We start from the raw sequence: 26,373 nt of genomic DNA, 5'->3' as shown, positions 1-26,373 counted from the left end.
ACAGAGTGCTGAATGCTTCTGAAATTTGGCTATATTGTTTAAGAGCCTAAATGGGAGCTATTGATTGCAGAGGTCTTTTGAAAATCGGGCTTTAGAGTCCACAAAATGAATATGAAAAAGTCAAGTCCAGCTAGGCAAATTTTTTTTATAATGATGACCCAGATAATGATAGGCCTGTCAGCCTGGCATAGCCCCTGGGCCATATAATGGAGTGGCTGATACAGGTTTGTATTAATAAAGAATTAAAGGAGGGTAATGTTGTTAATGCAAATCAGCATGGGAAATACATCTGGTCAAACTTACTTAATATTTTTTTAAATGAGATTACAGGTTTGGTTGATAAAGGTTATAATATTGTTAGACTTCTGTAAGGTGTTTGGCCGCATGACACTTGGATTAAAAAACTAGAATGACATAAAATTAACGTGGCACATAAATCCATTAAAAACTGGCTAACTGATAGCTCTAAAAATGTAAACAAAGAATAGTCATCAAGGGGGTGCATTTCCAGAGGCATCAGCAGGGATTGGTTCTTGGCCCTGTGCTATTCAGCATTTTATCAATGACCTGGAAGAAAGCAAAATGATTACTGATAAATTTTGCAGATGACACAAAAATTGGGAGAGTGGTAAATAATGAACAGGGCAGATCACTGATTCAGAGTGATCTGTATTGCTTGGTAAACTGGAGCAAGCAAACAATATGCATTTTAATACAGCTAAATGTAAATATATACATCTAGGGACAAAATAATGTAGAATGGGAGAACTCCTATCCTGGGAAGCAGTATGTCTGAAAAAGGTCTGGGGTGTGTGGTGGATAATAAGCTGAGTATGAGCTTCCAATGTGACTCTGCCCAAAAGATGCAGAAACATGGGAATCTCAGGTAGGAGTAAAGAGTTTATTTTCCCTCTGTATTGACACTGGTGGGAATACTGTGCCCAATTCTGGTGCCCACAAGTCAAGAGGGATGTTGATAAAATGGAGAGAGTTCAGAGAAGAGCCATGAGAATGATTAAAGGATTAGAAAACATGCTTTATACATAGTAATAGACTCAGAGCTCAGTCTATTTATCTTACAAAGAGAAATTTAAGGGATGACTTGATTAAAGTTTATAAGTACTTACATGGAGAACAAATATTTAATAGTGCCAACCTAGCATACAAATATGTAACATCATCTAATGGCTGGAAGTTGAAGCTCTACAAATTCAGACTGGAAATAAGGCATATTATTACAGTGAGACAAATTGAAACAATTTACTAAGGGTCATGGTGGATTTTCCCTCACTGACCATTTTAAAATCAAGATTGGATGTTTTTCTAAAAGATCTGCTCTAGGAATTATTTTGGGGAAGTTCTGTGACCTGTAATATACAGCAGATCAGACTAAATTAGGACAGTGGTCCTTTTCTGGCCTTGGTATCTGTGAATGAAATCTGCTAATTTTGATTAATGCAATTCAATTTTTCTAGCTCCTCTGACTTTGTAACTTATCAAACAGCTCTGATCCTCCTTATATACATGTTTAACTTATTACTGTGAGTTGTCCCATCACCTTTCAGCTAGACTATTCACCATAATAAACACATGGCTCAGAGCCTTACTATGTCCATTCAAGTCCATAGGTTCGGCTATGTCAAAAATTCAGAGATGAAATTCAGATTAGAGAATGAGTGTCACATTAATATTAAAAAATGTAAAATGAAAATCTACGCACCTCTAAATATATACTATTTTAATGGTGGTATTTTTTGGCTAATAATGAAAATTAATGTCACAATGGGTTGAAAAAATGACCTGAGCTGTCAATTAGTGCTTCCCTCTTGGTGCCAATTCCAGTGTTTTAAAATTTTAGTATTTATTCTACTTTTCACACCATTTTTTTGCTATTTTTTCCTGTAACTTCGGTTTTGTCCAGTGAGGCTGACAAACCTAAAAAGAATCCAGAAATTGGCAGTGACTACAGTACAACCCAATTTATCTGACCTTCTCCACAGTTACCAAACAACCAGGACTCTTAGGCCATAGGCAGACAATCTCTCCTGTGGACATTAGATGGCGCTGCAGCATTGCATTTTCCCATTCTCCAGTTTATCCGGAGTTTTGAATATCTGGTCTGGCCCCAGTCCCAATTAGACCGATAAACAGGGTTCTACTGTATGTTAATCATTAGATTAGAAGCAACTGGAACAAGGGTACAATCTCTATGCATACTTGGTAGAAAATAATGTGAAACACTACACTGGCTCTTAAGTTACATGAGGGATAAGATAGATAGACCCTACTACAGTGGAAAGTCTCTTGCATCAGAATATTAAAACAAACATGATTTAAATTTCATTGGTATAAACAATACCATGTTCTTTGTGAGTCCTCTCTCATCAGGAGTTTTTTTATTGATCTTTGTAATATAAATTGTGTTTTCATGTTTTAATAGGTTTTAGTGACAGAGAAGTGTTTTTGTGTCACACTTATTTGTAAGCTTAATCTGCAGTACAGGTGTGCATTATATCCAGCTTTTCCTGGCAAAAGCTACTCAATTGACTTAACTGATGCTTTCTGAAACTAGAGGTAGCCATATGCTAATTGTGATTTCAGCAGATGCTTTTTGCCCTATAAACTAGAATAATGGTATTTGTGAATCAGATTTTCCCTCTTTCCAGAGGAGTAAGGGGCTAGTCAGCATAACAAAGCTGTGAAACAAACCTACTGTGCCACTATAAATGTGCTGGTCTCTAACACGGTTTTTGAATTTCTGTTGGTCCTTCAAAAATGAAACAGACATACATTTTGTCTGCTTGCAGTGTGTGATAAATAGCTTTAAAGTGAGGATTTGGAAACACAGTGAGTAATAGTATTTAACTGCTTCATTACTAATGCACTTTCAATTAATTGAATACCCTAGAGGCTTTAGGCCCTTACAATGGCTTTACATCTTAATAGCTTTCATGATTCTGATCAATTAAATCTAAATCACTATGGCTTCAGAAATTTCTTAACATTATTTTTTAAGACTGTCTGAACTTTCACAAATCAACTTGTATCAGTGTATATCAAAAGCATTTACAAGCATTCTTACAACTGCCCTGCGAGATAGGGTTGATCATTTCAGTGTTACTTCGTGCTCTCCCATTTACTTGTATCCATCTATTGTCTCGTTATATATTCTAGGTTATATGGTCTTTGGGGCCAGACATTCTTTGTTCTCCATGTGTATTGTGCCTAGAACAATTCTTGATTTGGAGCTCTTAGTTGCTACCACAATACCAATAATAAAAATCAGGGGTACGCATTTTAGAGACCGCTAAAGTGAGGCATGTCAGGTCAGGAGTCCTGACCGTGTCTTATGCCTGAAATTGTTCAGTTTATAATTGAAGACTAACATTTTTTCTCTCTAATTTCTGGTTCAGGATCAGTGCTTGGGAAAAGGTACTTGTACTGAATACATTTGGTTCACCAAAGTGTGCCTAGACTTATCAGTTGGAAAGAAATTTAGCCTTTAAAAATCACATAAATCTGATTACTGTCTTGCTTTATTCTCAGTTTTTATTCCATTAAGTTTTTATTAGAGGCCACTTGGCTGAGAACCACTAGCACAGCAGTAGAAATCACTAGTTTGGAAGCAGTTTGGAATACCAACTTCCAAATACAGTGATATAAAACATAAGCTGCAATTCTAGCAGTTGAAGGTGTCACCTGCTAAAATGATGTAAAGAATTCAAGTGGCAGTGAGGAGGGGAGAGCAGGAGGGAAAGATGTTAAATAGAATAATGTTCTAAGTCAGTCTGGGTGGTTTTTTGACCCGGACTTTGCCAGGGCTGCATTATTCAGAGCCCGGTTGGCTGTTGATCTTGTGGGGTCTATATGTGTCACCTGCCAATGCTTCCCTTGTACAATCGGCACAAGGAACCTCCTCAGCACTGGGAACTTGTTAAGCACTGTTTTCTTTATTGCTGTCGGTGCCATCGGTGTTACTGTGGTGGCATTCGGCACTCACTGCCTTCCATGTGGCATCATCAGTCACCTTGATATTGCTGCTGACTTCAGGGTCAATACCACTTCCAGCACCGGAAATGACAGAGGCATACTCAGGGCTGTCAGCACCAGTTCCCTCTTCATCTTTGGCTATGGATGAGTCAGACTGGTTACTTGCATCCTCCGGACTGGCTCCACCTTTATCCTGTGAAGCTTCGGACTCCTCGGCGTCTAGGGCAGGATCTTCCTCTTTTTGCTCTCCATTGCCTGACCTGCATCAAGGGCTGTTCATGGAGAGTTATGGGGACCAGGATTGGCGCTCGTCTCGCAGTTGGGACATGAGTCCTCTAGCTCAGGGCCTACTAGCCACCAATGCACTATTCATATTAGTGGCCTCCTTGAAACTGATGGATGCTCCTCACTCATAGAGACCCCACTCCTCATCTTGCTCTAAGGTGAGATTACTGGCCAGGTCTTTTGTGGTGACCGTCAGTCTGCCACAGGCCCGAGCACTGGTGAACCTTCGCCTCATGGAGTCTCCAGAGTCGTCCTGTCCAGGTCTGTCAGTCCTGGAGCAGGATCCTGCTTTGGCACGGTTAACTACTTAATCTTCTACCCTGGATGAGTCTGCAGGGCCTGGCTCTTACTCTTCTTCAGTATTGGAGGATTTCAAGGCATACCAGGGTCTTTTGCAGTACAGGGTGGCTTCCCTGGGTATTCAAGCAGAGTTCCTGCAGGAGAATACCCATATTGTTGGGTATCCTGCAGCCATTTGCCCTGGGAAAGTAACCCTTCCTCTTAGTGATGCGTTCCTAGAACCTGTTAAGGTTCTCTGTAGCACACTGACTTTGGTACTGTCTACTGTGAAGCACATGCAGAAATGGCACTTCATTCTGGTGAAGGGATTTGAGGATGTCAAATTCTCTGGTTGTAACCACAGTGAATGATAGAGCCTGGCAGGGCAGATTTAAGTCCACTTCCATGGAGAAGGACTCTAAATGGATGGACCTGGGGGTAGGAAGATTTATATTTCTTCTTCCTTGCAGCTGCACATTGCTAACCAGCAGGTGTTGCTGTCCAAATGATAACATAAACTGGATGGCTGTGTTTAAATTTGCAGACCAGCTACCTGAAGCCTCAAGAAGGACTTTCGGGCATTTATCATCGAAGGCTGCTTCGTGGTGAAATCTTTGTTGCAGTCTCTTTTGGACATTGTGGATACTTTGGCCAGAGTGATGGCCTCGGCAGTGACCATGAGAAGGGGGTCCTGGTTGCAGAATTCAAGCACACGTCCCTATTTGCAGCAAGCCATACAGGATTTGCCCTTTGACAGCCAAGTGCTTTTTTGGACAAGATGGATGAGACTCCGCATTCCTTCAAGAACTCTAGGGTACCCTATGGTGCTTGGGGATGTGATGTATACAGTAGCAGTGCAGAGGCACCACTATGGTGGTCAGCAGCAACAGTGCTGTCTGCAGCGCACATTTGGGCAGCCTTTCCTTCCCTCGATGCATGTCACGCTTTTCTGGACTGTATTGGGGCTCGGTGGTTCAGATACTTACCGACAACATTACTGTATCACAAAATGTATTCTGTGAACAGATAAGGGCAATCTGCCAAGAGGCAATCCGGTTGTGGCAGTTCTGCATTGAGGAGAGTATCACTCCGATAGCCGACCACTTGCCCAGGGTCCAGAATCATCTTGTGGAGAATCTCAGCAGGAATTCTTCCCTGACTCATGAGTGGTCCCTGAAGACAAGTATCTTCTGGGTCATCCTCGCAGCTTGGGGCATTCCAATCATCGACCTGTTTGCTACAAGGGACAACAGGAAACGTCACCTGTTCTGCTATCAAGGGGGCCTCAGTCCAGGCTCCCTGTCCAACGCTTTCCATCTCAGCTGGCTGTCGGTTCTCCTGTATGCTTTTCTCTTGATCATCCCACATGTCATCCTCACGATGAAGGCAGACTGGGCCAAGCTCATTCTCATTGCCCCGATGTGGCTGAGGCAGTGCTGGTTCTCTTACTTCACACTGTCAATTCAGCCTGCCATACCCCGTCCTCTCCATCTCGACCTACTCTCACCGAATCATGGTCACACCTTACATCCCACGCTCAGCTCCCTGCATCTCATGGCTTGGCTGCTTTGTGGCTGAATGAGGAGGAAGTGTGGTGTTCAGCTGCTATTTAACAGTAGAAAGCCCTCTACCAAAATGGCCTATTTGGCTAAATGGAAGTGGTTTTTGGTGTGGTTGTTGGCCACAGAATTCAACCAATGCTGACTTCTATCCAGGACATCAGTCTCCATCATCCAGTCTGAGAGCCTGTTCCTGTGTGGGACCTTAACATGGTTCTAGCAGTTTTAATGGGACCATGTTTGAGCCCTGGCATCTTATCCCTTTCTGCTTTTGTGTCAGAAAACTTCATTTCTGGTAATGATAACATCTGCAAGGAGAGTCTGTGAATTGCAGTCTTTGATAGCAGAACTTTCTTATACACAATTCTCTAAGATCAAAGTGATTTTAGGACCAGACCCCAAATTTTTGTCCAACGGGGTTTTCTCAGTTTCATTTGAACCAGGCAATATATTTACTGCTTTCATCTCTGCTTTCCTGGAGGAGCAGTGCATCCTAAGCTGCTTTCATCTCTGGAGGAGCAGTGCATCCATATGTTAGATGTCACCCAACATCTATCTGGACAGTTCTAGACTATTTCGTTTTTTGCCTCAACTATTTGTCACATGCAGATCTTATGAAGGAACAAGCGGTCTCTTCAGACTATCTCGACATGGTTAACATTCTATATCAAGACTGCATGTGAAATAGCTTTGATTGTGCCTCTTCAGCGGCTGTGAGCTCATTCTGCGAGCGTGCAAGCAATGTCAACAGTGTTCCTTAATAATGTCTCAATTTTGAACATTATGCCACTACAGCATCTTCCAGGGCAGATGCAAGCTTTGGTAGATAGGACTTGCAATCCTTGTTTAGGTAGACTCCAAGCCTCACCTCCTGGGATGGGTACTACTTTTGAGTCATCTACGTGGAACACACAGCTGCATCTACTCAAAGAAGAAACGGTTTCTTACTGTAACTGTGATTCTTTGAGATGTGATGCAGATGTGTATTCCTCAACCCACCCTCTGTCCCTTCTGCATCAGAGTCTAATCTCTGGAAGTCTGGTGTGAAGGAACTGAGCTGCCTCATAGCCAGGGCAGGGGCTATGAAGATGAGGTGCTGCTAGGCAAAATTCTTCAGCTCTGGTGTGCTGGCCTCACACACACCTACGTGGTATACACATCTACATCACATCTCGAAGAACCAGCGTTGCAGTAAGTAATGGTTTCATACCTGACCAGATGCTTTTCAGTAGTATAAGGCAAGTATTTCTAGCTCGGATGGCTTGTAATAACATCGAATAGTAATTTTATTACTAGTTTAACAGTGTTTTAGTTCAGAGTGGAAAATAGTAAGTGCTACTAGTAGTAATAGTAATGTACTGCGGGCTACTTTGAGTTTCATTTTTTGGTAAAAACACAATTTTGAACCATCAGAGTGTTATCACTAACAAACAAAAATAAATTTTAAATTACACTGGTCTATATGAAACGTGATATTATAGGTCTCTCACAGGAGTATAATTTATTAAAACACTATTAAAAGTAAATAGACATCTCTACTCTTTCAGGAATAGATCTTAGTTGAAGTATTGGCGGGCAGAAATGCTGTTGGTCATATTACAAAACAAACACTATACAAAGCATTTTTATTTATATCTAATAAAGTTCATACGAACGGACAGGGTTTAAATTGGAAACATGTTATTTTGTAATGGCTAAAACCAAATTGAGACTCTTCCATGGGGGGATTTAATAGGAGGAAGAATATGACTATGCTTGTGGGTCTCCACTAGATATATAACTGTCTCAAACTCTCTTCCCACCCTCCCTTCCCCAGTTCAAAGAACCTGTAACTAAACGGCATTTACCTGTGGTGCACTTTGACTGCCATACACTTCCTGTAATAAGGAGGGAAAGTTCTAAAAGCATGAAAAGTAATCTGAGCCACCACATGTGAGAATGAATTGTCTACTGTGGCTGTTGAAAACCATTAAGCAGTTCCTGGTCCCTCTTTTACTGACAAATAGTGCCTCCTTTGATGAAGGGTACCTACTAGTCAATCTGAAACACACACAGTAGGTTAGCAGATCCTCAAGAAACAATAACTTGATGCTAATGATCATGCTAATTACTGCTCTGCCTAATCTTTTATTCTTGAGCAAAATGCCATTTCCAGCAGTGTCCGATATCATAACTGCCCCATATAGACCCTGCTGATATGCTCTAAAAGATTTGAGTTCCCACTAGCAGTGAAGCTATCGCATCAGGACTAGCCCTGCCTTCCACAACCCTGGGAACACAATGAAGTGCCTACCCCCTGCTGCCATGGCTTCACTGCTGTTATTTGAGCTAGCTTTGCTATATGTAGATCAGAGCTAACTTGGGTATACCTACACGTCTATCACACCTTCCCAGCTGCAGTCTAGACATACCCTTAGACACGGTGTACATTAGAGTGTGCAAGTACGTCAATGTAAATGCCCTGATGTAAAGCAGGGGGTGATACCAGAGTGACTTAATTATATATAAAATATGGACTTCAATAATTTTAATGTACACATTCAAATACATAGAACTTTCTCTACTTTAAGAGATGGAATGAAATTTATTCCTCGCAAATCCTAAATCTGCGCACACAGATAGCTCTCCCCCTTTGCTTTACTGTCCTCAGTCAAAAAGAGTGCTTAGATGGCCAGTATACTGTGGCAGGGAAGTGAATTCAAAGACCCCCGCCCCCAAATATATCTTACTACCAGTTCACTCCCACTCTGCATCTAGGGACTGTGTGCCTGAACATCTCAAAGCTAACCACCGCTCCCAGGGGAGAACATGTCAATCAGGCCTTGCACAGGAGACATTAATTTTTTTGTGAACTCAAATGTTCTAAACTAATATTTAAACAAATAAAAATCTGATTTTAAATTATTTTTTTAAAGTCAACTCTTTTTGGACCAAGCAGTATATTTTGTCCTTGTCTTAGTGAGATCCTAAATGTATTTAAACAAACAAACAAACAAACAAACAAAAAAACACCCTGGCTTTTAAATTGGCTTCTTAAAAATTCCAGTGGCGTGGAGATTGGAGCTTTAAAACTTGTTTCTGATCAGGGGGAAAAATGGTTAATTTAAAAGCTGCTTTTCTTCAGTGGCTTGTTTTCCTGAGCTGCTATAACTTCAAAGGGTTGCCTACAATCGGAGGGTTTGGGGATTGTTAGTATCAACGGAGCTTCTGCAGGCTTTAGTCTGCTGTGTTCAGAGACATTTAAATGGAATTCATAGCAGAAAATAGTACATTTCTGTCTTTTTTTTTCCATAGGTGTGTCAGTATGATAGAGGTTAATGTGGCTAACCAGTCCCAACATGCAAACTAAGATGTGTTTAACTTCCTTGCTCCATTGTTCATCAGGCTAATGTACCATAGTGAATTATCATAAAATTATTTAACAGATGTTTTTGTTCAGTTTGTCCACTTGCTCTAATGAGACATTACCTTTCTACTTTACTCTTAAGATTCAATTACATGCCATTGTCGGGGGTTTAAATTCTGTGTTGTATTGTGGGTAATTCCATGATCTTCCTATGCTGTCCTGTTAGAGAGCTCCATCACTTCTACTCTGCAGTTCCTTCTCAAGTACTGAGAAACCTCTGTGTTGCTGATGCTGAGAGGAGATGATCAGTGTTTTGAAAGTAAACTTTTTAATTTTCCTTCAAATATTATCTTATGCAACTGCCTTGCTTGCTTAGATGCTTTTTTATTTGTAAGTTTATTATTTCATGTATTGGTCCTAATATAGAGTAGATATGTTAAAAGATCTAATTATTAGCATAAGAACATAAGAATGGCCGTACCGGGTCAGACCAAAGGTCCATCTAGCCTAGTATCCTGTCTACCGACAGTGACAATGCCAGGTGCCCCAGAGGGAGTGAACCTAACAGGCAATGATCAAGTGATCTCTCTCCTGCCATCCATCTCCATCCTCTGACAGACAGAGGCTAGGGACACCCTTCCTTACCCATCCTGGCTAATAGCCATTAATGGGCTTAACCACCATGAATTTATCCAGTTCTCTTTTAAACACTGTTATAGTCCTAGCCTTCACAACCTCCTCAGGTAAGGAGTTCCACAAGTTGACTGTGCGCTGCGTGAAGAACTTCTTCCTTGTATTTGTTTTAAACCTGCTGCCTATTAATTTCATTTGGTGACCCCTAGTTCTTGTATTATGGGAATAAGTAAATAACTTTTCCTTATCCACTTTCTCCACATCACTCATGATTTTATATACCTCTATCATATCCCCCCTTAGTCTCCTCTTTTCCAAGCTGAAGAGTCCTAACCTCTTTAATCTCTCCTCATATGGGACCCATTCCAAACCCCTAATCATTTTAGTTTTTCTAGTGCCAGTATATCTTTTTTGAGATGAGACCACATCTGTACGCAGTATTCGAGATGTGGGCGTACCATCGATTTATATAAGGTCAATAATATATTCTCAGTCATATTCTCTATCCCTTTTTAATGATTCCTAACATCCTGTTTGCTTTTTTGATCGCCTCTGCACACTGAGTGGACAAATTCAGAGAACTATCCACGATGACTCCAAGATCTTTTTCCTGACTTTGTTGTAGCTAAATTAGCCCCCATCATATTGTATGTATAGTTGGGGTTATTTTTTCCAATGTGCATTACTTTACATTTATCCACATTAAATTTCATTTGCCATTTTGTTTCCCAATCACTTAGTTTTGTGAGATCTTTTTGAAGTTTGTCACAGTCTGCTTTGGTCTTAACTATCTTGAGCAGTTTAGTATCCTCTGCAAACTTTGCCACCTCACTGTTTACCCCTTTCTCCAGATCATTTATGAATAAGTTGAATAGGATTGGTCCGAGGACTGACCCTTGGGGAACACCACTAGTTACCCCTCTCCATTCTGAGAATTTACCATTAATTCCTACCCTTTGTTCCCAGTCTTTTAACCAGTTCTCAGTCCATGAAAGGACCTTCCCTTTTATCCCATGACAGCTTAATTTACGTAAGAGCCTTTGGTGAGGGACCTTGTCAAAGGCTTTCTGGAAATCTAAGTACACTATGTCCACTGGATCTCCCTTGTCCACATGTTTGTTGACCCCTTCAAAGAACTCTAATAGATTAGTAAGACACGATTTCCCTTTACAGAAACCATGTTGACTATTGCTCAACTGTTTGTTTTTCTATGTGTCTGACAATTTTATTCTTAACTATTGTTTCGACTAATTTGCCTGGTACTGACGTTAGACTTACCGGTCTGTAATTGCCGGGATCACCTCTAGAGCCCTTTATAAATATTGGTGTTACATTAGCTAAAAAGTTAATTGGTGTTACATTAGCAGAAAAAGAACATTTAAATTCTCTTTCTTTCTTGGTTAGCAGCTTTAATGCTCTTTGCTTTCAGTGTTTCAGAGAACCCATTATAATTCTGTCCTTTTTAATTAGCCAAGTTCTCTGTTGTTTAGATGGTGGGGAGATCAACTGTAGGTAGACATCAGCCGCAACTTAATTATTGAGAAGTAATGCAGACATTTCTTTACATACTAACAATACTTGGCACATATATTATAGCATCTTTCTTCCAAGGATATCAAAGCATTGTACAATAATTAAGCTTCACTATTACCCAGTGGAAAGAAAAGCATGAATTTGAGATGGGTAAATCAAACCTGCCAAGTATAGCTTATTTTGTGTGACACTTGTGCATTTTGCAAGCCTTCTCATGCGTGTTTAGGCAAAATGTCTCATTAGAGAGAAGCACTCTCCACATAGTCTTTGGCCTCTGTGAAGGTGCATGGAACTGGGAGCTAGAAGATTATGGTTTCTGATGGTACTTCTACTGGTAGATGTTCAATATATCTGTGCAGTTCACAGCTCTCTGCTGTTGGCCTGGTTGTTACATTACTACCAAGTAGGCAGGCAACTGTCATTGATCCACTTTACAAATAGGTAACTGAGAGGTCGTGAGAAGTGACTTCGGAGAACTCAGCTCTCTGATACAACCTACGGCTTATTCACTTTGGCACATTCATTTTAAAAGGCAGTGTGGCTATCGATGTGCTTGGCTATGCTGTCCTGAACTATTCTCCTACACACTAGACCAAACTCTGCCAGAGCCAGGAATAGAGCACATTAATCCTGATTCCCAATTTCCCACTGTTATGTCAGAAACTTCAGTGATAGCATTTTGACCATGTTTTTCTGGTGTTAGTGCTTCCCAAGCAATGTAGAAAGGAGAAATTGATACTATTCCCTTCTGTGCACCATCAGAATTGTTTACTGCGCCCAACTATGGTACCAATTAATTATTCTTGTACAGCTCACTGAAGGCAGTGGAGTTGCATAGATGTCACTGGGGATATAGTGTGAAGACAATGGGGTGGTACAGGTTCTGGAGCCAGAAGTAGGCTTGCACAGTCTTAATTACTGGGCATGATGCATGGAAGGCACAGTAATCTATTTGCGAACTAAACAAGACTTGAGTATGACTGGAAACTTTTATCTTGTGTTTTGGTTTTTTAGGCATTAATGTAGGGTTTTTTCAATTCTATATGTGCTTGAGCAAGGGCATATCCCAAATGACTTTCACCTTACTAAGGCACTGAATGTGTGCAAACATAGATCTTTATTCAGGTTAGTCTGTGTCCTTTTTTCACATTTTCAGTCAGCACTCCCTGACAGTAGCTGGAGGGGTATCATTTATCCTGCTGCTGGGAGAAGATGACAGACTCACTTTCAGAGAGTACAGGCATTCAGTTGTAAAGGGAGAGAGAATTCAGTAGCAAGGCAAACCACAACCCAGAAACCCATTCCAAGGACTGTCAGGCACTTACTAAGGCACTCTCTTGCTTTGTATTGAACTGTTTCCAGTAGCAGCAGAGAGGAAGAAGGTAGAAGGAATTTTACGTGTTGTATAATGACAAACTGAAAATAAAACTGATTTTATGTATACAATATTTAAAAAGCTGTATGCAGACAAAGTAAATACATTCTGCCATGAAGTATAAATATTTATAATTTTAGAAAGTGTTTTTGATGCACTAATGACTGAGGTGATGTTAGCTTGCATTTGTCATTGTCACTTTCAGTTGTCGTTCAGGTCTTTAATCAGTCCTTATAGTCAGGGATAAATTTATTTTCCTGTGTGCCCCTAGTTAGATAATCACCCCCTTCTTTGACGTTAATATGTCTGGATCCTGCATCAGATCAGAAATTAGAGCAGAAGAAACTGTATGCTTGTCTCATTATTTTGCTTTTAACTCCTCCATTGCTGCTTAATTGTGCTTGTGTCAACAAAAAGCTTGAAGTTTACTATTGAGATCAAAGCATACTAAAGCAGCACCAGCAGAATATCTGATTATCATCTAATAACAAAGGGTTCTTACTAAACATGACTTGCAAAAGATGGGAAAGAATTGGGTTTAAACCCCCTTTAGCTGCTTTATGATATGTAAAGATGGCCTGAAAGTTATTTAAATCCTCCCCCTCTCTATGATTTTTTTTTTTTTTTTTTATTAGAAACCAAGGTCTCGTTTACATTGTTTCCTGGAGGACTCTGTAGATTACTTGAAAGTGGTAAGGTGATGCTATGCAAATGAAATCTGACTAATTGAGAATGTCTAAAATTCTGCTGCTTCTTCGGGTAGTGCCCCTAGGGGTGCTTCACTCCAGGTGCACATGCACCTTTGTTAAGAGATTTTTAGATAGCAATGCCTGTTCAAACCACACATGTGTCCCACTCAGCCTTTGTGCCCCTCACCATGGCTATCTAGCATTGTGTGGGCAAATCACCTTCAATTCCTTCTCAATCACCTTGGCCTTAACGGAGTCTCAGTTGAGCTTACCTCAAATGTGATCCCTCTCTTAGTATACTAAGCAGTTTAGTTTCTTCTAGTTATACTCACCTATTAGAATACTGGTGGTAGTAGTTTTAGCTTAAAAAAATCTTAAAATTTACATAGCAGTTTTTTTTTCTTGTTTTATGGATCATTGTCCTTGTGGTAATTTCTCCCCCCCAGGGGCTTTATATTGCTGGGAGGCTATCCTGGTGAGTGACTGGCACCACTGGTGTATCTGTTGTCTCAGGGACACTCACATTCCCCAGAAGTGCAACTTTTGTCTGGTGTTAAAATCTAGGGCCAGAAAGAACTGGGATATTAAACTCTCTCTCCTCATGATGGAGAGCTCTCTCTGCCCGGCTTCTGATGCAGGCCAGAAGACCCTCTCTTTAAGCTGGTCTCTGAAAAAGTCAACCCCTCAACCACTTCAGTGTTACACTCTCCTAGGGCGTCTAAGAGGAAGAGCCAAGAATCCTCTCATAAAGACTCTGAAGTATGGACCTCGAGCCTTCCAGGTAGGGAATATACCTTTAAAAAAAGCACGGTCACCGAATGAATTAGCGATTTCAGCACCCACCAGTCACCAACCTGGTACCCATGAGGCTGCAGTTTCCCCAGGTACTGAGAGAATCACTAACCCAAAGACTCTAAGGTTTTGGGCTCTGACAAATCATTGGTGAGGTCAGGGATCGAAGTGGCAAGCAGAGGTCTACCTCTTCTCACTCAGAACCAAAGAAGACCAGTCTGACACTTGCATCCTTCAAGGAGTGTCCAGTAAGTCTACAGTACTGTCAGCTTCCTCTGCCATGATCACCTCTGCCCAGGCTGCTGCCACAGTACTGACAACTCTCTCGCTACCATAGGAGTTCCAATTTCCTTGAGACCTTGTGGTGTCTGAAAAGCCTGACTCACTGTTGTTTGGTACCAACCCATTCTCAGTTCTAAGCACCAGTTTTGGCAGGGTGGTCGAGGTTCTGAGTTACCATCCCCCTGCAGGCCAGCTGCAATGATTCCTGTGCCTTCCTTGCTTTGGTGACCACTTCCACCACTTTCAGCAGGCTTGAGAACTTATCACTATGGAAAAGTGGGTTTTGGAGATCATATTCATGTGATATGCTGTCGATTTTTTTCCCCCCTCCTGCCGTCCAGTCCCCCTTTTTCTGTCCCTCTTCAGGGAATGTTGCTAACGCTATAAAAGTAGAACAAAAATACACACCAAGCACAATTTATTGCACAGTCTGATATAGTCTGGTAGTGTTCAGAATGTTGCAGCCAAAAGCTAGCTTTTGTGTGCAGAAATTCTTAAGATGCTTCTGCAACATTTTTTATCTTTGCTAATTTGAATTGATTTATTCAGAATAAATGGAACCATCTTCATCCTTAACTTTAACGTGGTTCCATTTATGTGTAGGTCTTGGCAGGGGATATTATGGTATTTTGCCTAAACTGTTTCTTTCCACTCTTGCTTTGATCCCCAAATCTAGGCATTTCTGTCATATCCATCATTGTTATATCAGAATTGTGACCTTAACATTCTTCTAGTGTTCTCGTGGGTAAGGAAAAATTTGGAGGGAGGAGGGCAAAAACAGGAGTGTCTATGTGGTAGGGATTTGTGGTAGAATGGATAAACACAGTGCAATTTTAGCAGTTGCACCAAAGCTGTAAAGCTGCTTGGAAAATGGGATCTATTTGCTGTTTCCTTCCATATATTTTGCCAGCAGTATTCATCCAGATCTGTCATTTCTCCAAGTTTAGACCTCTCTAACCATTTATTCTGCTGAATTGTATTTCAGTACAGTTAGGCTGGGGAAGCAGAGTTGTAAATGATAGTTTTGGGCTGTGGTTTTACATCATTTAGACATCACTGCCACATACAGGCAGGATAAGAATGATATTGCTGCAGACACTTTCAATACAGAAGATGTTATTTTAAAAGCAACTGTGATGCGGTGTACCAACCCCACACTGCCCAAGAAGGGATTAACAGCTAGTGAGTTTAATTAGTCCCACCTTGATGCATCTTCTGTAGGTGTCCCTTCGGGTGGAGTTAAAAGGGAGAACCCAGGTCAATTGGTGGCTGACCAAGAAGGGGAGTAGATCTCCAGTTCTCACCCTATGAAAGAAGCCTGGCTGGAGCCAGGAATCTAAGTCAGATTCAACCTGTCAGGGCTTCCGGGGGGTGGGGTGGGAGGGTGGCAGGTAGGTCTGAATCAGGGAGCTCTGACGAGTGTTAATTAGAAAAGACTGTTTCTGAGTAGAAGAGCTGGGTCCAGCTCCAAACTGGGAGGCGACAACCCTCCTTTGACTTTGTTACATTTGTTTTGGAGCTTTGATACCCCAGAAGGAGTGGAACTTTGGCATGATGTAGCTGTTTGGTTAAATCACCATAACACTAGACCATGTTGGAAGTGACTGCTGACCACTGAAGCCCTGAAGACTGATTAATGACACCACTGGCCACAAAGTGGGGCTGCGGAGGCCAATCCAGGCACAAACATTTAAAACCTGGTGGTGGTTTGCTTATCTTTAAAAAACAAAACAAACAAACAAAAAAAACCCACCGGAGGTGTTTGGAAGGCATCAAAGCCTACAGCAAATATTTTATAGTTTTTGTTTCATAAAATTTTGATAAATTTCAAAACTACTTGGAAACAATGTAATCAAAATTTAAACTGAACTTCCTTTTACCAGATGTTTTATAACATGTGCCGTTCCACTGGAACAAATGTACGCATCTTTGGTTGCTAAGAAAGTCCCTTTCAGATATTGGAAGGGCAAGAATGGAATTTATTACAAGCCTGGAATTGATTAACATTATTTCTGGAATGAGGATAATTTACATGAATCTGATCAAAATACAATTCAGTCCTTGGAGGAGGAGGAGGGTGCAGGTTGTGTAAATTCTTGGGTGGAAGATAGAGATGTGCTAATACTGGAGCCTTGACTGTGAACCCCTTTCAGTTGAGAGGGACATGGATTATTTGCAAAAAGAAGAACAGGAGTACTTGTGGCACCTTAGAGACTAACAAATTTATTAGAGCATAAGCTTTCGTGGACTACAGCCCACTTCTTCGGATGCATATAGAATGGAACATATAATGAGGAGATATATATACACACATACAGAGAGCATAAACAGGTGGGAGTTGTCTTACTAACTCTAAGTAAGACAACTCCCACCTGTTTATGCTCTCTGTATGTGTGTATATATATCTCCTCATTATATGTTCCATTCTATATGCATCCGAAGAAGTGGGCTGTAGTCCACGAAAGCTTATGCTCTAATAAATTTGTTAGTCTCTAAGGTGCCACAAGTACTCCTGTTCTTCTTTTTGCGGATACAGACTAACACGGCTGTTACTCTGAAACATGGATTATTTGGATACAAATTCACAGATACAGATTCACTGTTTTTGTCTTGGTCTGATCCAAAACTTGAAGTGTCCTATTTCCAGATTCAGTTTGGCCAAGGTGGTGGAAATCCTTCTAAACAATCTTTGTATGATGCTTCTGTTACAAACAACTTGCAAGATTTTAGGTGCTATTGAATCTCTTAAAGCCTGAACTTGATTTACATCTCAACACCACTGCTTCAGCCCATCTTAAAAAGTGAAGGCAAAGATACAGACAGCAGCTTGTGCGGAATTTTCTGTGTATGTAGAGGTGATATTTTTAAATTCTAAAAAACCATTGGGTGGGCTTCTACTACATTCAAAATCTTTCATCAGATTCAAAGAAAGCCCATTTAAATAAACAAATAAAATAACGTGCCACAAAATCTCTTCCTGTCAAAATTGTTGCACCTTATAGTGACTGTCAGTCCCGAATCAATAACAAGCTATCAGACCTAAATCTTATCTAGAAACTAGAGCTTTATAACACTGGAAAGGAGTGATTCCAAATTTACCAATGGAAACATAGCACTTGTTTTTAGTCCCGATATGTTGTGAAATACAGTCTCAGACCTTATATGTGGGACATTGTGAATACAAAACTATTTTAGATAATTTAGCTATTTTAGATAATACTTAAAAGTTTTAGAAACCGTAATAGTTATAATTTTTCTTTCCCTCAATATATTGGGCATTTGGTCTCAGGGTTCTAAGGAGGGAGGAAGGGAGAATTGTTTTACATATAGGCTATTATTTAAAACATAGCATATACAGAATGGGTTGAAAGGCTATAAAAGAATTTATTTGGGACAAACTCCATAGCTCCCTTGTATTTAAAGTCCTGTAACTAAAACCTTTATTCCACAAAATCTCATGTATTCTCTATTTACAACTTAGTTGTAACATATTTCAAAGATTTTTTTTTTAAGCTGCTCTGCTTATACCATGTAAAGATGGATAAATATTATAAAATTGCTTTAGGCCCAGATTTATAAAGGTATTTAGGCATCACTGTGCCCATCGTTTCAATACCTGACTGATTTAGGAGATTGCATCTCATTTTCAAAAGGGATTTGGGCACTTAGGAATTTAAATGCAGTTGACAGTTGATGGGATTTAGATTCCTATTTGCCTAAATACCTTTTGAAAATTAGATGTATGCTCCTAAATCAGTTATGTATTGCAACACTGAGCACAGTGTGCCGAAATACCTTTAAAAATTGGGCCTTAGTTCCCATTTGACCGATCAGCAGTTGGTAGCTGGAACTGGGTATAAGGGGATGACCAGAATAGTTTTTTTTCCTTTCCCCTTTCCTTTGTTTATAAACTGTACTAAAAGAACCAATGAAGTGGATGTATGGCAGCTCATCCCAGGATTGCACAAACCTCGTATTACCATTGGTTTGAAGAACTGCTGAGGGATTCTCCCTGTCATAAAGGGCTAGCATCTCTTTTAGATACCTCAAAAATCAATGCTGAAGCACTCTTGTTTTGAGCTCCCGGGACTTTGATGCCTGTCCCTGAGTAAAGGGAAATAAAGAAATTAAAGTGGAAAGGCCCTCCATGTTCTGAATGTCCTGCCCATACATTACTTCCGTTGGTCACTGCTGTTCAGTGAGGTAGACTGGAGCTTCCATTTAAACCAAGGTCTCTTGAGCAAGAAACATCGAGTGTTTGTCCGAGGTTTGTTCTAACAGGTTTTTTGTTTACTTGTATTTTGTCACTGACTGTAACTTGTGTATTGTGGTGTTGATTCTCTACATTTATTTCCTCAACATATGTAATTGTACAAGAGAAAAAAAATCAGACATCCAAAGAGCAAATAATTAAACGAGGCTGATAATAAAATACAAGCAATCATTTTTAGAACTACCAGAAAGATTTTAACTACCATAGGTTGGTTAAATGGTAAAGGGGGAATATGCTCATACCTAGTACTGCTGTAATGTGCGGGTTGTGTGTGTGTATTTTTTTTTTTTTTTAAACTGGACTTTGTTAATTGGGTTTCTTACAAATGTTTCTTGTGTTAATAGAATAAATGATAATTGAATCAGTTGTAATTCTAGGCTTGATTGAATAATATTAGGCTTAGCGGACAGATTGGTGAAAAATGTTCACCTCTCTTCCATCAGGCTGGGAAACTGGCATTGTCTATTAACTTTAACCATGGGTAGCTGAATAATACAGTTAACAGATGCTAATTTTCTTAAGTTGCAAGCAGCAAATGATGCATACATAAAACAACATATTTTTTATGCCTTCTGGTAGTCATCCCAAATTGGATTTAAATAAAGTTTGTTGATGTAACCACAATGAACTAAGGCAAAATGGTGAAGAGTTTCATAATGATGGTTTTAAATCCATCCATAATCCTTTTATTCTCTTATTAATACTAATGGGAATTATATGCATTAATTCCCCATGCACTGATGAGAAAACAGACCCTAACATTTATAGTCTCCACATAATTTCCTACAGCTGGCTCTGAAAAAAATAATAAATGTGAGGCAATAAAATATGATGCCTAGAGGCCTAACCTGATGGTAGGATTGTAAAATAGAAGAGATTCATCCCCTCCTTTCCTATACTGCACCCACCCCCAAAAAAAGTACAAAGAGTCTTGAAAGAAGGTTTTACTTTTTCCCAGACTGATTTGGGCCTAAGGATCTAGGTTTTTTACTTGTGTTCATCCTCAATTGCATGTTCTTAAATATCTAATTATTGGATCAAAATAACACTCTGTGAAAGACTTCAATCATTTCCTGTTAGAAAAAGACAAAGGATGACTAGTCTGAAGGATGTGTTACTTCTTCACGACTATTATAAGGAAACATATTTATTATATTCCAATTTTCAGTAGCTCCAAAAGTTCTCTTTGTGGTGACTATGTCCATGTCTCAACCTGAAAGTTTAAAGTTTTAACAAAATATGTGCACCTATTTTTGAGGCAAGAGTGGGGGAAAAATAGTTGTAACTCTTTTAATAGTGCATTTTACCCTTTTCTTTTCTCCCTAGTCTCTCCAATCAGTCACTTACTCCAAAATTAGATGTCCCATTCAAACCAAATAAAACCATTATTTGATTAATTTCCTAACAATTTTTTCAGCACTGTAATCTACCTTCTGTTTTAAATAGTCTTTTCCCCACCATTACAAGCAAAACTCATTTAAGGTGTCATCATTTACTTTTTTTCCTCCTATGTTGTGTGGATACCTTCTGTATAAAACCTGTTAAAATTTTAGACCTATGACTTTAAATGACAACTAAAAATATAAAACTATTTATAAAGGATTAATTGATATTACATTAAGCTCTTATTAATGTTTTTCAAATACGTTATGACATGATTGAAATGTAATTATTTAATGCATTATAAGTTTGAATATGAAAATGTAATTCTTGAGATTGGAAAAGGAGGAAAAAAGCATGGTTTACAAATTGCAAAAGTTTTTCAATAATAATAAAAAAAGAAACATCTTCCCACATGAGTGATCATTGTGGAAGCACAACATATTATAGTTTTTCAGACTTTCTCTTGAGTATAAACTGATTGGACACAACCAAAAGAAACCAGAAAAGAAAATAATTTCCAAACTTTTAAAAATGTTCCCATAGATAACTGAGGCAGGATCTATATTAAAGGACAGGTCAAAAGAAAGAAGTCATAAACTCTTGTAATTCCTGGAGATGGGTTCCCATAGCCAACCACATCTCCATCATGTTTGGAATTATCTAACAGCTAATTTTCATCGAGTAAATCTATCTTGACTGTGTGGTGGACTAGCAAGGATATCCCTGGATGCAGGTCTGAGTAGATGTGACATAGAGACTAAGCAATGTTCTGATGGGGCTACAAATCAAAGTATTCCTCAGTCTCCCCTAGAAACCTCACACCCTGGTAGTATTATGCTAGCTGCCCCTTTTTTTAGGGAGGCTGAGATGCAGGATGAAAGCCTGCATGGCATGTACTCAAGAGACTTCGCAAAGGATGAGCTCATACCAATCCGCAATGTCATCCATGAAAGGAATGAATGGAGAATCTGTGAAGTGATCCCTTCCACACTGGTAGATGCATCAGCCTCACCATGATCAATTGTATATATAGGTGCTGAAAGACCTAATATAATTACCAAGAACGCATGACCTCAGTCCATTACTGGACGAAGGTTGTCCTGCTAGGACACTGGTACTGTTTTATGTCATATCCAGGTCTATAACTAGATGATAAGGATACCAATAAGCAAGAGGTGTAGTTAGTGTTGGTTTGCCACAACACTCTTCCACCCCGCCCCAAAAGGGGAACACAATCCATTTGAGCTTTCAATTGAAAAGCAGAATGAGTGCAGTAAAAAACAAAATAGACAGCAATCACATATAGGCAAATAGTGGTGCAGTTCTAACTGAAATACTACATGGAATAAGTGGATTATAAAGATCCATGCAGGAGTCTAGATTCATGTATGTTGGGCGGCTTTACCAAGCATATTGGCAGCATGGAAGAATGCAAAAAGAAAAGAAAGGGAGCTATTGTGAGTGAAGCTTTAGTAGGACAGAGTCTAGGAGGAGACCAGGGACCAGGATGTAAGCAGGTGTGGAGTGCTTTGAAAATGAAGAGAAGATTGAAATTCATGTGCAAGAATCTGGGAAGCTAGCTGAGGAAGGAGACATCTTCAGAGCTGTGAGAAAGAGACACATTCTTCTGGGCAGGGATTGTTTCTTCCATGTTTTTGCTATACTTACTATATTGGCTTTCTGATCCCAATAAGCAGAGTTGGTTGAAACTCGGAATTTCTATTCTATGGAAAATTTCTGGCATTTTAAAACTTTTTGTTATGAATCTGAATGGAAAGTCAATTTTCTGCAAAATGCAATTTCTATTTTTTTCAAGTTGGTCAAAATTTCTTGTTTCAAAAAAACCAAAATGTTTTTTTTATTTTGACTTATTTAAATATATTAAAATATAATAGACTATAAAAATTTAGTTAATCGCTGATTAGTATTGTAATTGGTATTCTAAATGTTAATTGGTAATTAGCCATTGGTAATTGGTATCTGGTATTAGGCAATTACTGTCGTAATTGGTATTTTAACTGGTCATTATAATTAGTTTGGTAACTGGTATAATATAAAAATATAATTTTATTATAAGCAAAATCAAAATGTAGGTTTGAAACAAAAAATTGAATTTTTCCATTCTGGCAGGGTGACAATGCTTCATTTAAATTTTTTAAAATGAAATTACATTCTGTGGAATGTTTTGATTTAGATGAATCAATGTTTTTCTGTCAAAAAAAAAAAAAACTTGACCAGCCTAGTAGTAAGTAAGTAATTTCTCCCTTGCCTATTAACATGCAACAAAATTGCAGATTTTAATTATTATGCTTATTTTATTCAACAAAATCCTCAAAATGTTCTAAGACCATTATCTTGATGTGTCTGGATATGTTCTCCAGAGGCTGTTTGTTCCAGATATCATGAGGCCTCAATGTTCACACTCCATTCTGATAAATGGAGGAAGTTCTCAATGTTCGACTGCAGATCAAAAAGGCAAGAATGTGTCATCATATATTAGGAGTCATCTTTGCAAAAGAGACTGAAAACAAACTCATTTCCAGTTAGAGCTTAGATTCCAGAGCACTGAGCCCAGTCTTTGGGGGGATTTCATCTAAAAAATCTTGGCGTTTCTGTGACCTGAGGTAGTGTAACACATGTAGTATACCTTCGCATACAATAATTAAAACTGTACCAGAAGCGGACAATATATGAGTTGTGATATTGGTTAGTGCCTTTTTGCATAGGTTAAATGTGCTTTGCTTGGGCGAATGTGTTTGTGTAAGCTCAAAACTTTGCATGCTCTAATATAGTCATAACTGCTTTTAAGAATTTTACTTGGGTTTTATACAATTAGAACACTTGCCTTATTTTCAGTAGGTTGTGAAATCTGCTCTACCCTCAAGGCTCTTGGTTGGAAAAAAAGGAAAATTTTTCACTTCAGCATCACGTCTATACTTGTATCAGTGGATTTAATCATGCTGACTGTTTCATTAGCTACACCACAGGCTTTCAAACATTATTTTTAATAATTTGGGAGGTTAATCATGCAGGAAACTCTAAAGAAAAAAATGAAGTGTTTGTACTTGCAGTGCGACTACTCCACCCAAGATGTTGAGTTATCCTGGTCTGTTCTCTATCGATCAAAACTCTATTAATTGAAAAAAAACATCAAAGGCAATAGACTTTATGCAGTAGACTTTTCTCCATCTTCTGTTGTAGCTTCTTCAAGGGGCAAAGATGGCCCTGGGATGTTTGAGCAGTTCAATAGCGATTACAGCAAGTGAAGTATTGATGATTGTTTGGTGTTTTTGGTTTTGTTTTTGCTCATTCCCACTATTCTGGATGTTTGTATCAGCTACTGAATTTGTAGTGTTTCAGAGGCAGGTACAGTTATCAGGACATTTAGTGCAGGGAATATGCAGTAAGGAAGACTTACCTGCTAAAGGGTGAACTTCCCAGATGACTAATGAATAAGTGGTAAAAGATCGCCACTTAGATGGAATCCTGCCTCACTGGGGTTATAACGAAAGAACCTAACATTTAGAATGCCTATCTGAGAAACCAGAATTCTAGATAAGAGTTTACCCTTTATAGTAAACCATGTGAATTTTGTTTCCTCTTCTGTCACATCTCGTGCTTAACATGATCTTTCTTTACATTGTCAGGCAGGTACCTGCTTCCCAATACCATTGCACAGCAGTCATGGCAACCTGCAGAAACCTCCAATCTTGTTCGTATGCGTAGCCAAGCTCTCGGGCAATCGGCTCCTTCACTTACTGCTAGTCTGGTGAGTTACATTTTCAAAATAGAAGACAATTTTGCATGCAAAAGACCTATGCAATATTATGGTTGAGATTTTATGTGCACAAAAGTCAATAAGCCACAGTTTGTTGTCTCCAAAACCCCCAATAACTCAGGCCTTTCACATAACTCTGAATTAGTGCACAATAGTAATTGTGTGTTACTATACGTAATGCTACTTAATATGTGCAGGGTGGCTGAATTACATTTGTGATGGAAGCTGTAACTTTGAATGGCCTTGTTTTCACACACAGTCTCAGCTGAAATGTTGCATCAGTATAACTATTTGTGTTGAAATGGTCAATCTTCAAAGAAGGCACTAGAATGGCCTAGCCTTTCTGGTGGGCACCTGTGCTATCAGTTTAATAGTTCATGCTTTCCACAGGATTCTGCACTCAGGAACAAGCTTCTGCAGTGTATGAAGTATGAACTGAACGTGCAATTCATTGATCGTGCTTTTAAGTAAAGGTAGGGGGAGGGATAGCTGGCCAGGCCGTATGGAGGGGCCGGAGCAGTCAAGGTTAAGTCTGGATTTTCCTGACTGATTCATTTTAACTTGCTTGCATTGGGTTTCAGTGTGCAATATGCTGCTTTGTGCTGGTGTATATTGCATTTTGTGAAGTGTTCCAAAAAGAGAAAAAGAAAAGAAAATCTCATATGTCCCATGCATAAGATATGATTTCCAAACACTTAATTATAAACCAAGTTCCATCAAAAATGCCAATGGTATTTATCCTTTTTTAGAGCTAATTTCATGAGAAGTATATAGTTTTTGAAAAAAGAGAGCTCAAGTTGATTCAAAACAGTAGAAAAGCATCTAGGGACTTCCTTATCTGGCGGTTCTTATGCTCTGTTAATTTAACAACCAATATAATTTTAGCAGTCCACCTGTATTTGCCACTAAAAATTTATCCTTGTGCAGAGAAACAACAAGAGAAAATACACATCAGAAATTAAATTTCTGAGTTTCTAAAGCTCTCTCTCAAGCATAACAATACTGATGCTAATAGTGGCAATAAAAGATAAGTACAAAGATGTTCTTCCCCGGTGCCTTGTTATTCCTTGCTTTACTGATGGGAGTAAATTAAACCTCACCACACCCTTATGAAGTAGGGAAATATTACCTTCAGATTACAGAGAGGGAAACTGAGGCACGCAGATATTCTTGCCTAAAGCCATCCAGAAAGTCGTTGGCAAAGCTGAGCCTAGAACAAAGTTTTCTTGAGTTCCTGCTGTTCTCGAACTACCAGCCAGTGCTGCCTTCCCAGAACTCTAAATCTCAAAAGCAAAATGTTGTTAAAGATGGCACGCAGTAATCAAGATACCACAGAGCTTAAAGTAGTCTGCATTGAAAAGTTAGCATCTGTCAGTAACTACCACAATGTTGGTATTTGCAAAACTACAATTTCCTCCTATGCTTAGAACAAGAAATGACTGAAACACAAATTTAACAGTGCTGACTGTTGGCAAATGCCAACTTTTTTTTCACCAGTCGCTGTACTAAAATAGAGTTAATTCAAAGTCTGGAAATTTGCATAGGAGCAACATAGAGATAGGTTGGAAAATGTTAAACAAAAAACCCTGTAGCTATTACTTTACGTGACCTACCTGATTCAGATTAGGACATTAACAGGGATAATGATAGAAAAGGAAGCCAAAATGGATACCATATGTACAAACTCTCTCTAATGTGCTTGCACAACATCTAGCACAGTTGAACCCCGATCTCTGTAGGGATATCTACAGTAATGTCTTCTAAAAGAGTAAATACTAGAATATTCTCCTCAAGCACCATAGGTGAGATGGGTGCAGTGCTGGGCTTTTAATATTTCCCTCCCATCCCCCATTGTTTTACAATTATTTTTCTGTTTTGTTGCTTTTCAATCAAACCTCAGAATGGGAAGTAGACAAATTCTTACTGCCTTATTGGATATTATTTTAATGTCCATATTTCTCAGATCCAGTAGCTAGTACTTCTTATTGGAAGGAAGCAGGGGGTTGGAATGAGGGAGAAAGACGGAAGAGTCACAATTTCTCTCATTGCTGGATCACCGCTCGCAGTGAGGACTCTCTTTGGGAGCCACTGCGAAAGATGAAAGAAATGAGGCAACAGCCTCCCTAAAGCCTCCTCTTAAATCTGGAGATCTTCTTCAGCACCGAGCCTTATAGCA

General features: G+C 39.3%; 1 protein-coding gene across 2 annotated transcripts in view; it reads left to right on the top strand.

Moving 5' to 3' along the window:
* MAST4 (microtubule associated serine/threonine kinase family member 4) overlaps window positions 1-26,373 on the top strand; it is a 414,954-nt gene that overhangs the window by 93,068 nt on the left and 295,513 nt on the right. For both annotated transcript variants that reach the window (XM_054032193.1, XM_054032192.1), the window contains exon 3: window positions 24,067-24,188. In XM_054032193.1, coding sequence (XP_053888168.1) covers window positions 24,067-24,188 — 122 coding nt within the window. The remainder of the gene's footprint in view (window positions 1-24,066; window positions 24,189-26,373) is intronic.

The sequence above is a fragment of the Malaclemys terrapin genome, chromosome 6 (assembly GCF_027887155.1).
Source record: "Malaclemys terrapin pileata isolate rMalTer1 chromosome 6, rMalTer1.hap1, whole genome shotgun sequence".
NCBI lineage: Eukaryota > Metazoa > Chordata > Testudines > Emydidae > Malaclemys > Malaclemys terrapin.
Note: the sequence above shows the minus strand (reverse complement) of the source record. Positions and strands in the feature narration are given on the sequence as shown.